Source organism: Haliotis cracherodii, unplaced genomic scaffold (assembly GCF_022045235.1).
Source record: "Haliotis cracherodii isolate W230 unplaced genomic scaffold, xgHalCrac1.p SCAF_1, whole genome shotgun sequence".
In the NCBI taxonomy this organism is placed as follows: domain Eukaryota; kingdom Metazoa; phylum Mollusca; class Gastropoda; order Lepetellida; family Haliotidae; genus Haliotis; species Haliotis cracherodii.
The window spans coordinates 68,868,404-68,882,096 of record NW_027266264.1 but is presented as its reverse complement, the minus strand read 5'-3'; the positions used below and the strand labels follow the sequence as shown (position 1 = coordinate 68,882,096).

The window sequence follows — 13,693 nt, the reverse complement described above, 5'->3', positions numbered from 1 at the left end:
GAGGCGACTAACGGAATCGGGTGGTCAGGCTCGCTGACTCAAAGGAGGCGTGAGCTGATTTTGCCTCATATTTATGTCTCTGATATGGAATCGTTTCAAAGAAGATATCTGTCCTCCGTAAACCAGAATTAATCTCAATGTTTCAATTTCCTTCTCAAGGGTTTTGGGAACCTTGATTTAACCAAGACAAGTTCTTTTATATGTTTCCTAGACCCGAAGACATCATCATGACATGTTATGACCACAGCCTACAGACGACAGTAGTCAAGATATATTTTGAGGTAAAGTGTGGTTCATCAGCTACGTATACGGTTAACACTTTCAGCTTCTTTAAAACCTTCACACATACTTGAAATTGTTTTAGATCTGATTCAACAAGTGTGGACACAGAGCTATATATACAACCGTATGTGTAGTATTTGTTGTCTATGAAACTAGACGCCTAGTTTGAAAAGCAATTGCATAAACCTGTCTAAGCTTTCATTCTATTCAATACTTTTAAAAAGAACATTTGTTATATTTTCCCAACACGATAATTCCTTTAACTATCGAAACGTGTCATAAAACGTCAGGTTGGACCGCCTCGACTCATTGCCTCACGGGATAAAGAAGGTAGTTCCCAGAGGTTTGCGTATGTCTAATTAGGATACACGAATAAGGAACGGTTCACAGATAAATAACGTTTGTATGATGTTATTTACATCATTCAGATTCCAAAATAGTCTTCAACAGCAAAACAAATTCACTGTAATTTAGAAACTAGCAATGTATGTATATGAATCGTACATGTATTTATGTACACGGTATGTATACAACTAATGAGTACAACCAAACAGACTTTCGGGGTTTTACTCTTCTTATTGATTTTAGCGAGTTTACTCTTCCATAGTATTTCCCGTTATTCACATACACAAAAGTCAGTGTTTGCTCGGTAATCTCAAAGACGTGCAGTAGCATATCAACAAAGCGTAATATTGACAAAATAAACAAAGGTATACCCAATTTCTGTGGTGACACATTAACACCAAGCTATTATTGCTGTGTGGAAAGTTGGACGTCAAACCTGTACATACCGCTTGATCATTGGGTGGACGTACCTATATCGTTTGTTGTCATAGTCTATTTACTGTAATGAAATGTTTAAAGAAAACATAGTATGTTTACACTGGGCCTGGCAGACTCGTACACAACACAGCGACGTTAGTCACTGACTTACATGTAATTGAACCATGATATCAGGACTCAATGGGGCCCGACACTCCGCACGTGGAGGATGTTTTGACTTGACTCATGAGCTCGTTTAATATGCAATGTCTATTTCTCAAAGAAGACATCTGTACATGTGCTGGATAATACGTCACTGGTTGCCATAGTTACAATAATCAAACTAAAATGGATGTTTCGATTTTCTTTAAAATACTTTTTGCTGGTCTTCTGTCAGTTTCAAGGATATATGCGGTAAGTACAAATTGATGTAACGATTCCTATCTATTGGTTTTAATGTGAAGACCCATTCGCCCTGTCATCTAACAGTTAATGCTTTGGATTCAGTTCAAAGTAATGTGTATGCCCATTGGTCATAGCATAGACAGAAGGTATTCGGCCTTAGAAATATCGTCGAGATACATGTAGGGGTTCTATTAAGATGCCATACTAACAGATGATCTGTCAAACATGAGACTGAACCCATTTACTCATTTTACATTTGATGAAATTACAATATTCAGAAAATTATATCTGATAACCGTGTCTGTATTGTATCATACACAAGACCCTTTGGCCCTGCGACTAGATGTTACAGTAGTCGAGTTTAAAACAAACATTCTAGAATGTTGCCATGTATTCTAATATATCGTTGAATAACACCAATGATATGGTTCATCTTAGTAAGATATTTTTTTCTTTTCATTGTAAACTGCCGGGCGAAAGAATTATACATCCATGTTTGATGATGGCTAAAAATAAAAATAAAAAACAAGAAATGGTTACGATGGCGATTTACTTGTCGTAGTTCTATCTAGAACATTAAGTGCGTGTTTCTGCGGCTGTTTTCAACTTAGTGACGTTTTGACAGCGTTTGTTTTTTTATGGCCAAATCCAATTTACAAGTGTATACTTTCTTTTGTCCAGCAGCGTATTGTCATTTAGAGAAGATGTGATTATAATCTGATGTATTGAAACAAATCTGTACAACGCTCTCTTTTATGATGAATAAATTAATAAATCAAGGCAACGACGCAAGCACCTAACCCAGTCATCGACCCCTTCGTCGTGGTCAACCTCCACGAGGACACGCAGATCGAGACGCTGCTGACCACTGTCACCTGTACCGACAACGGCGTCGGATCAACAGGGACGTGCACCACGTGCAACATCGTCCGTGAGCAGCCATCAGGCGCGCCGTTCCGGTGCTGGAAGAAGTATACGTACTCAGGTTATTCGATTTAGAAGTGTGTAATTTTAATTGTGTGAGTGAGTTTGGTGTAACGCCGATTCAGTTGGACCACAGCGCTATGTAGGAACAAAGGTACTGACGCAGGTGGTGGTGCTTATTACTGTCGTTTATGCATGTTGATGACAAAGTAAGGATGGAAGTAAGGGGATCCTTTGCACGACAGGAATGCCAATTTGAAGAGTGATTTGCTGAACCTCAAACCACTAGGCATTACATGCTTTATTAGCATGGTTCTGAAGAAAGGTTGTGAAAGATATAAAAAATTGAGTTAGTATTTGAGGTACATCGAGGCGTGTCCACTTGATGTGGGAGGAAAATGATGCAGGAAGTAGCCGTATACCACTTTGGCGAAACCTCGAAGTATAATCAAGGCGAACCGGGATCTGAACCCACGATTAGAGGTTTCCAGCAAGCCAAAGGGGCACAACTCTGCACAGCGAATTGCAAAAACCATAGACCCCTGAGGCCCAGTGCCTCCCTTAAAATATAAAAAAAATATTTTTTTTACGTGACCCTACTTAATCCTACGACTCTTGTCATTTTATTGAAAAAACAACATCGAAGCTCCTTTAAGGTGGAAGTTACTGGATCTTGGAAATCGTCATGTTTTGTGGAAGGGCGGAATAAAAATCTCCATAATTAACGAAGACACTCCCAACACCTAACGTAATGAAAACAGGTTTCCGGACTGACGACTTCATTGTTTATTTGTTGTATTTCCTTTAATGTATTCAGAGTTCAACGTGTACTATGTAGCTGGGCAGGCCAACAGCGCCCTCAGCTATCGCAACATCGCCAAATCCTACTTCCTCGACATCCAGTGTGTGGCTGCAGATGGCAGCACGGACACTCAGACACTCGAGGTGGACATACAGCCCAACCAGGCACCCTTCATCACAGACTTCCCTGGAGGTGAGGAGACCTTCCATTATGCAAGGTCTCGATGTCCCCTTGACATGTTAAATATACTGTAGGATTTCTAGGCAGGTTGGATAAAGGTGGGTACTTCCACTGTTAAAATGTCTAACATGCCGAATGGTGATGAACGGCCAGTCTTATCTCTGTCGGTCGGTGCAACAACTCGGTTTTCTCGTATCTCCACTAAATGTCAGGAACTCCGTCATGATATCTGAATTCCTACACAATGTCTCCCATGAAGATCCGGGTTAGAATAGGTCTTCAGCAACCCCAGCTTGTCGTAAGAGACGACTATGCTTGTCGGAAGAGGCGACTAACGGGATCGGGTGATCAGGTTTGCTGGTTCGGTCATTCGAACCCAATTACGTAGATCGATGCTCATGATCTGTCACTGGATTAACTGGTCCAGACTCGATTTTATACAGACGCCGTCTTATAGCTGGGATGTTGCCGAGTGCGGCGTTAAGCACTTAACAAACAAACCTACACAATGTCATGTTCCTAATCCAGAGAAGTGAAAAATACATATGCTCATGCGATGACGATTCATGTTCCTAGTGTCGAGAACTCTTGATGCAAGTATTACAGCAGTCGACACAACCATCTACACCCTGCTGGTTCGGGACAACGAGAGCGACCCGCTCACCTACACCATGTATACGGAGCCAACAGTGGACTACTTTCAGATCGATACAAGTGAGTGTGTTATACCTGTCAGAATAGGGGACCATGGGGTAGCCTTGTGGTTCAAGCGTTCGCTCTTCACGCAGAAAACCCAGATTTGATTCACAAATGGATGCAATGTGTGAAGCCAATTTTTGATGTCCTCCGACGTGATATTGCTGGAATATTGCTAAAGTAGTTGTATAACAATAGTGTCTCACTCTGAAAGCCAATGCATAATGTATCACATATCTGCAGCTATACCCCAAGAGTAAATTGTGAAAAAATAATGTACAACAGAAATAAACATGCTTGTATTCCAAATTCGAAGAATTGACAAGAAAATGTAGGTTTCATCTCTTGCACTTTCTTACTGCATTTGTCACGCGTCGGGAAACTATCTATTTTGAAACTCTCAGGGTCTTGGTATTCGACGAATTGCTTTCTGATTCAGGGTATAATAGTTTTGTTTGTTTCATATTGTACATTTTTCAGACACCGGGATTATCTCTACGGCCAAAGACTTAAAAACTGCCGTGGAGCCAGTCGTGGCTATAAAGGTCAACGTTACTGACGGAACTAACATCGTTGGTCCATTCACCATCACCACCACCATCAACAGTGAGTTGTCTATCTGTGCAGGAGGATTATGTCCAGCTTATACACCTCTTCCTTGCATTGGCTCTCTTTATGATGTACATCAATAAATCGGGTGAATACGCATGTTTTTGTGCTTTCCGTTGATAACACATTAGTGTATTACTGATAACTATATTTTTCAATGTCGATAATTATTATGTGTTTTCAGATTTAAACACAAGACCCTCCTTTACAAATCTCCCAACCAACATCACCATATACGAGACGGCTGCTAGTGGGGAACGACTCATACGGCTGACAACGACTGACCCAGACATCTATAACACCTTGACACCTGTCTTCACAGTTAACCCGGGAACTGATCAGTACAAGTTCTCCTATGAGCAAGGGTGTACGCTTCATAATTTCACACAGCTAGATAATTGATCAGCTTCAAATCAGTTGCAATATCTGTCGCCATAGTTCATCCCATTCATGTTGTTACTAATAAAATACTTCGCTGTGCAGAGTTGCGTCCCTTGGGCACGCCAGAAACCTATGATTGTGGGTTCGAATCCCGGTTCGCCCCGATTATGTTTCTAGGTTTGTCAGCACCATACCTGTGCTCGTGGGTTTCACCGAAGTGGTAAACGTCTAAGACCTGCGTCACTTCGGGCTTTCCTCCCACATTAAGCTGACACGCCGTGATATAACTGGAATACTGTTAAAAGCGGCGTTAAACCCAACTCACTCACTCACTCTAATAAAATACCTGCGTTGCAGTTGAGCAAACATGTAACCACGCAAAGTGAGATCAATGCTAACGTTCGACTGTGTATAAATATAGTATGAATTCCCAGAAACCAACGACCCTCATTCTTTTCAGCGGGCTACCTCCGCCTGTCCACGACAGCTACTGGCCAGAACGTCCTCGACGCCGAGACCACCAGCTACTACAACATCTCCTTCCTCGTGAATGACGGCTACCTGGACTCTGTGGGACAGTACATCAACCTGTTTGTCCTCAATGTCAACGAACCGCCCGAATTTAACGAGGCAATTTTTTATTGCAATATTTATGAGTCACAGGTATGTAAACAATGTTAACATACAGGGAAACCTCGTTTATCCGGAGAGTGCTGTGCCCATTGAAACACCGTTTCTTGATTAACTAACCATTGGTAAGGGTAATATTCAAGAATGCACGGCTTCTGGACTAAAGGGTCCGGATTAACGATGTTTGACTGTATATCAATTTCGATTGCTTAAGTTACTCTCTAAAAAGGTATGCATATTAAATTAGTTTCGTTAAAACTATTTGTAGAAGTATAGATGGATTAATTCCGGGGGAGTTAACTAAAAGGGTATATCGTTGTAATCAGTTATACTTTCATTGTAAGCTTCCTGTATTAGATAAGTACCATCAGTCACACAACAAAACTTTTAAGAACGCTTAGAATTTCAACCATCGGCGGATAGGAACCTGCAGCCACTTGTTTTGTAGTTCCCATGCTAGTACCTGTGCTACTGAGACTGTTGTCCTCACAAATGTCAGTTTTCCGAGTCAACTGTTCACCGTTTATTTGTACATATTTATGTAAATATTGTTCCAAGTTAGTTGTTAGTTCTGGCGGTATATGTGTTATGCAGGTGCCTGTGAATCTATGAATATATATCATACACCGTATTTGACTTATTGCCCAATGATACGCATTATATGTAAACACTTTTAAGCTTTAAACATGTTTAAATATTTAACCTGTTTAAACCTAAACACGATAAAATTTTCAACATGTTTATACGTGTTTAATTCTAAACATGTTTAAATGATGGGGGTGTTGTGTTTAGGTGGTGTTTAGGCTGTGATACGATTGCATATTTCATGTGTTGAGACCCTACAAGCGTTAAGATAGAACACACCAAATATGAATTCGCATAGAATTTAAGCACTTTCCTAAATCTAGATCTAAACATGATTTGTACGTGTTTACATTCCAAACACTTTTAAACAGTGAACAAAAAATGTTCTTAGTATCGACTGTCATAACATGGCAGCACTATAGCTCTGATGCTAAAACATTTTGTCCGTTTTTGTTTCTGATGGGTAAGGCAACGATTCAGCTAACATCATCATTTTCTCTTCAGGTGTATGCATCTTTCTGTGACCTTGGCCTTACCGTTACTGACCCAGAGAGTGACACAATCACGGACATATTTCTTCTTTCCGGTAACAACAGTGAACGCTTCCGGTACGACGACGTGAACAAACGGTTTGGATTTAACACTGAGTACGACATCGATAACGGTGTCTACCCGAACACTGCTGTTTTGACCATCGCTGCAGTTGACTCCAATGCGGCAACGGGAACCTCTCAAGTTCAGGTCACGATCTTGGACCAAAACGACAACACTCCAACATTTGCCAATACGCTCAGCGCTTTCTCAATTTCTGAGGGTCGGACACTTGGGTCCCTGGGGTCGATCACAGCAACAGACGGAGACTTGACATCCCCAAACAACGCAGTCACCTATTCACAAGTCGGGGGATCTTCGGCACTTCTTCCGTACGTGACAGTCCTCAGTTCAGGAGAGGTCAGATACACCAACACCTTTGATTCCTCGCTACACGGGACAACCTACTTTGCCCTGGTGGAGGCCAAGGATGGAGGCATTCCGCAAAAATCGTCTACGGGAACTGTCGCCGTTAGCTTCGTAACTACTACATCCACTACAACAACAACTACTACAACAACGACCGCAACCACAACTACGGCCACTACTACAACGACACAGGCACCAGGATATTTTGACGATCCCGCGAATGTAGCGATGTTCACATGTTTTATGATTATTCTATTTATTGCATTGTTTATCGGTCTCTATTTTCTGTACAGGTGGTACACGACGGGTCGCTGCTGCGGACAAAGCAGGTATGTGTGATAACAAAATAAATAACCCCATTACACTGAGTGAGCATGGTAATACGCCGCTTTTAGCGATATTACAGAAATACCACGGCGGCGTACACAAAAAATGGGAATCGAACCCGGTCCTTCGGCGTGGCGAGCGAACGCTTTATTCACTAGGCTCCGCCATCGCCCCTCCCATTTACATCTAAATCAAATAATTAGATAATGTCCAATTAGGGTAGGAATCCCATGGATAGGCTTGGGCAGTAGACCTCAACAACAGAACACACGACAGAAGGATGTTAAGAAATGAATTGGTTTTAGCGCCGTGTTGGTCAGTGTGACAGTTATGTTCAGAGTGACAGCTGGAGCTTTAGAAGAAATTCAAAAGGGACGCAGGTCGTGGACATATCCCACATAGGTATATGCAAACCAAGGTTTATAATCAAGTGAAATCGTGGATTCGCAGAAAATCGCGGTGCCGAAAAATGGCTTCAGTTCCAATGACAATTGAGACCAACTTGCATCGTTACTGATTCCATCGGTGACAAAATACTGTCCAGTTTTAACAGCTCCTATGTAAACAGCATCACATTGTTCAACACATCTACAGAAGAACGCTGTCTAAGATGAAGAAGTTTGTAATTAATATTGTCTAAACTGATAAACGTGTCACTAAGAAAATATTTCTTTTTCTGAATCATATGGAATTTGAATTGTGTTTTCAGTGTAAAAAGGAAACGAGTTGAACCTTATGATGAATATGGGTAGGTATAATGATATTACAGTTAATACGTTTATAACGAACACGCTTATAACGAACTGACGGGTATTACGAATTTAAATTTTGGTCCCTGCCATTTGCTGTATAGATGTTGTATATATGCTTATAACCAACTACGGTTATAACGAACTAAAATTATTGGTCCCTTTGAGTTCGTTATAACCGTAGTTTACTGTATGTTTTTAAGGACACAAGTAACTGAAATCCTTTACAAGGCTCTTTATAACACAGCCCTTTTCATGATTGTATATTAACAAATGAGTTAAAATGTATCTTAAAGTGTCGATATATTTACGTTGACATGATGATCGCGTAACCTCTTTTCTATTTTTACCATCAAACAGGAACAAGCGAGATAGGGACCCGATATATGGTAAGATTTTATCGACATCACTCAACACATTTACTACAATAACAGCTATGGCTTTGCGTGTTTTTTTTTTGTCATGTCGGATATGGGGGTGCGCGTGTATCCCCACGACTGTACATGTCTGTACATTTGTCTGTTACAAGACTGTACATGTCTGTTACACGACTGTAGATATGTCTGTTACACGACTATATATGTCTATTACACGGTTATATATGTATGTTACACGACCGTACATGTCTGTTACACGACGGTACATATGTCTGTTACTCGACGGTAGATATGTCTGTTACACGACGGTAGATATGTCTGTTACACGACGGTACATATGTCTGTTACACGACGGTAGATATGTCTGTTACACGACTGTACATGTCTGTTACACGACGGTACATATGTCTGTTACACGTCGGTAGATATGTCTGTTACACGACCGTACATGTCTGTTACACGACGGTACATATGTCTGTTACACGTCGGTAGATATGTCTGTTACACGACTGTAGATATATCTGTTACACGACTGTACATGTCTGTACATTTGTCTGTTACAAGACTGTACATGTCTGTTACATGACTGTAAATATGTCTGTTACACGACTATATATGTCTATTACACGGCTATATATGTATGTTACACGACTGTACATGTCTGTTACACGACTGTACATGTCTGTTACACGTCGGTAGATATGTCTGATACACGACTGTAGACATATATGTTACACGACTGCACATGTCTGTACATTTGTCTGTTACACGACGGTAGATATGTCTGTTACACGACTGTAGATATATCTGTTACACGACTGCACATGTCGGTACATTTGTCTGTTACACGACTGTACATGTCTGTTACATGTCTGTGCATATGTCTGTTGCATGACCGTCCTCATATAGTGCATGATGTAGATTTGTCTGTTATGACTATGCCTATCATAGTTATCAGTCAATTGTCCCCATTCGACCATTGCTGGCTACTTCATATGTATATACTCCCCAGATGACGACGACTACTACGTCTATGACCGCCCCGCGTCAACTAGCTATGTGAAGATTGGCGGAGTCAACAACGCACGTGCTCTACCCTCTCCCAAACCGAGGTTCTGACCTATCGGAACGGACCCATTGCGACTCGGGATCGAAAATGCCGATCGTCTGAAACAACTTTGTAGGTTTCATTGTAATCTGATAATAAATGAGAGTGTAATCCTTGTTATGTGTGGATTCTATTGTGACCGGGGCTTGGTGATTGCAATATCTTCACGACAACAAAAGTAAACACCTTCAGTATTTCGATCCTGTACCAGGCCGACCGGACTAATAAGCCACCACCGTGGTCTAGTGGATAGGTCGTCCGTCTGGAGAGGATGAAGGTCTGTGTTCCATCCCCGGCCGCGTCTTACCAAATGGTGTTAAAAGATTATATTTGTTACCTTGCGTAGTGCTCGGAATAGAGGAGATAAAACAAGGAATGGTCTGCTCGGAGTATGCTAATGATGTAAGGGAGGTAACTCTAAACCCGGAAGTATTTCTATAAATAGAATGCAATGTTAACGTTGTTTGGAATGGTTATGCAAGTGTTGTGATGATGTCATCATAGTAATACCGTTGTGTTGTCAGTTATTGTTTTCATCTGAATAAGTAAACATCGTTTGAGTTGATCGGCGACTTGAGTCTTTCACTATGTTTGATTTGGGTATCCATGTTTAACTGCAGCATGGTACCTCAGTGCCCCAGTACAATAAAGCCGAATAGTACACCGTTATATAAGTGCAATATCGTTTAAAACGGCGTTATCTAAATCCCGTTTCACCTCACCTCATCGCGTCTTTAGATTCAGAGTGACGAAACACTCTCCACAAGACTGTATGACAAGAGGGATGACTTCAACTTTCCCTTCATGTCGAGCAATATAATATTCCATCATCTCCAGCATTTGGTGTTTACATTTCACATTTGAGATACAATCGAGCATGATCTTTCTATCAAGATTTCAAAGAGCGTCGCACGACTCTTGCTCAGAAGTTGTTTGAAGTTGCTTTCAACATCCAAGGCCTCAGTGTAGCTTTCAAAAAGTTTTATGGTAGACATGTGGAGGACATTTCCACATTTAACGCATCAGTGACACAAATGATGTCCGATGCAAACCCTATTTTAACTTGTACCATATGTTCCCGTGTTTTTTCAGATTAACAATTGGCTTGCCTTTGCATGTGTTTGTAACGTGTGCCATCGTTGGGGCAGGATACGCTCACCTTTTCGCGAACACCTGGTATCATTACTATTTGATAGTGAAGATAAACACATGATCATGATATAGTCGGATATACAACAACTCTGCTTTATGCAGATATTCCTATTGTATATGGAAAGGGTTTTGTCGCTTATTTAGGTTCTGTTACAACCCTTAATGTAAAAATTACTCTTAATGTAAAAATATTTTGCATTAAGAGTTGCGGGTTCCCCCTTGTTACAACTCTTAATGTAAAAAATACTCTTAATGTATTGGGGCTAAATTTCGACCAATCAGATGCCTCGTAAATAACGGAAATAACGGCATATTGTATAGTGTCCCTAGATACACCTTTGTAACAAGATTTAAAACATCGTCAGTTATGACCCATGAAGAAAACCTGTTAATAACGACCAGGTTGTCTTTGTTGCGAGGTTGTTGGAATATGAAAGGTGTACTGCACTTACACAAGTTCAATGGCTCTACTTTCTGTTGTTCCTAAATATACGCGCACAGTTGAAGGAAGCTATTACGAATAATGAGTCTTCACTTTATTCAGTCCTTGTAGGCCACGGGACTTTTTGTACAATCGAAATACCATTTAGGTTCAAATAGTATAAAATACAACACATTCCTTTGCATTTTATTTTTGAAAAAGCAATTTTAACATAATTGCATATTATCAAAGTTTATTTGGGTATTTGTGTTCTTACAGCATTGGCATAAAACAAGTACTTTTCTGTATTCATATTGATAATAGGGTCTTGCGATGACAGTAGTGTATTAAACTCCAGAATATTTGGAAAGATGTAAAAACTTCGCTTCAGATGGCTATAACATAGAAAAAATTAACAAAAAGGGATATTATTCATTTTCGATATGGTTAAGGTTACAAACTTTACATTTTAAAATTCACGAGGAATATTGAACTGAACCCCAAACGAGTCCTGATTTTATTTACAGTTATACTACTCAAATAGTTCTCACATGAAATGGATGTTGAAAACTGTGCATAATGAGCCATTTGGGGGTTTTCGCATAAATTACCATAACCGCTGACGTAACATATTAAAAACGCGGTTTTATTACCACATGTTTGAAAATACCTGACATCACCAAATCCTAATCTGAAAGTAACAGATTTGAGTTTCGTTACCCAATTTACGTGGCCTTGTTCATCGTACAGCTGCAGCATATTGTAACATTTTTGGGGTATACGAGATTCCAGCATATTATTAAGAGACAGCTAATATTTGACACATTTCAAAACAGCGAGCGACTGAAAAGGACATCTGCCAGACTCGGTTCTATGTCACTGATCCCCCAAGTTCCAGCCCCGTATAAAAGTATTGGTGTTATCTTTTTATCAAAACATTTTAAGTAAAAGTGAGGGGAGTATGGTTTCAAGGAATGTATACTAATTAACAGGACCATGAACACCTTTCTTGCCTCAATTGGAATATTATTTAAGCATTCGATCTCAGTAATCTATTGCTAAAATACAAGCCAAGATAACTGTATCCAGTAACTACTTTATACGCATTTCCATCATAATACCATTTTTTCATAATGTGATAAACCTCCCCTATTATCGTTATCGATAGATTGACTGGCATTTCCCATATACAACCGTCATCATGTAAGATATTCAGCTTCATTTTTACACAATAAGGTCTTCCGCTTATAGAAGTAGAAAAATATAAATCAATTCCGGATGTAACTTTACACCAAAACGACAGTTTTGTTCCATTTTGTGACCAATTCGTTTATGAAAAAAACTGAAACAAAAAGGGACAATGCATACAACCTTGACCCACACCCATGAAGCAACACATATACCAGATACTCTGTTGTTTGAATGAACACAGGCCTTTACATTACTGTACAAGGATTGTAACATTTTACCAATTTTAGCACCCAAACCATGTTTGTACAATGGCTTCCATGGCAAACTTTGTTTTACTTAATAAGGTATGAGTTATCTTTAGTTGTTTCTGAACGCATTTACATAATGGCACCGTTCATGTTTTTTACAGAGACATTAATCATCATCGGGGAACATGTCACTCGATGCCAAACCATAATCTATCATACTACACCCTAAGTGCCCAATAGGAGGCATGGGTGGCCCAGTCATCTAAGGCGCTGCGATTCGCTGTGCAAAGTTGCGTCCCTTGGGTACGCCGGAATTGTAGGTTCGAATCCCGGTTCGCCCCGATTATGTTTCTAGGTTTGTCAGCACCATACCCGAGCTCGTGGGTTTCACCGAAGTGGTAAACGTCTGAGGCCTGCATCACTTCGGGCTTTCCTCCCACATTAAGCTGACACGCCGTGATATAACTGGAATAACCAAACATACTTTTATCCAACAGAATAGTAATAGCATGTTATCTGTAGCGAAAATCAATAACACGTCTTACCAGTGAATATTTTATCGAAGGTATTCCTCCCGAATACCTCCCGAACTTGGACCTTTTACGAATGATGCTTATTACTAATAATTGCAAGAAACCGAGCAAAAACAATATAAAACGTGAACATAGCAAAACGTATCCTATATTTCAAATCAAACTTAGTTTATAATAATATTTTACATTAAGGGGCGATTTGTACGATATTAACCCTTAATGTAAAAAAATATTTTTTTACATTAAGGGTTGCGGGTTGTTACTCTTAATGTAAAAAGGTAACCCTTAATGTAAAAAAAAAATACATTAAGGGTTGTAACAAGGCTCTAAGGACTGTAATGTGACAACGAAATTTCAAAAGGTGATGACTC

The 13,693-nt window shown here is 40.0% G+C and overlaps 1 protein-coding gene across 1 annotated transcript; it reads left to right on the top strand.

Moving 5' to 3' along the window:
• Positions 1-1,392: 1,392 nt before the first annotated feature.
• LOC139467815 (protocadherin-9-like) lies at positions 1,393-9,788 on the top strand. Its single transcript, XM_071249323.1, has 11 exons — positions 1,393-1,458; positions 2,230-2,434; positions 3,191-3,367; positions 3,932-4,069; positions 4,532-4,657; positions 4,845-5,027; positions 5,502-5,704; positions 6,761-7,545; positions 8,253-8,291; positions 8,653-8,681; positions 9,682-9,788. Exons 1-11 carry the CDS (start codon positions 1,393-1,395, stop codon positions 9,786-9,788), a joined length of 2,058 nt encoding a protein of 685 aa, XP_071105424.1.
• Positions 9,789-13,693: the final 3,905 nt, after the last annotated feature.

Bases quoted from the DNA above. Each gene is read 5' to 3' on its own strand.
- LOC139467815 (XM_071249323.1), top strand. From the start codon at position 1,393: ATGGATGTTTCGATTTTCTTTAAAATACTTTTTGCTGGTCTTCTGTCA. The intron at 1,459-2,229 runs GTAAGTACAAAT...TAATAAATCAAG, and splicing joins CAGTTTCAAGGATATATGCG to GCAACGACGCAAGCACCTAA. The intron at 2,435-3,190 runs GTTATTCGATTT...TAATGTATTCAG, and splicing joins GAAGAAGTATACGTACTCAG to AGTTCAACGTGTACTATGTA.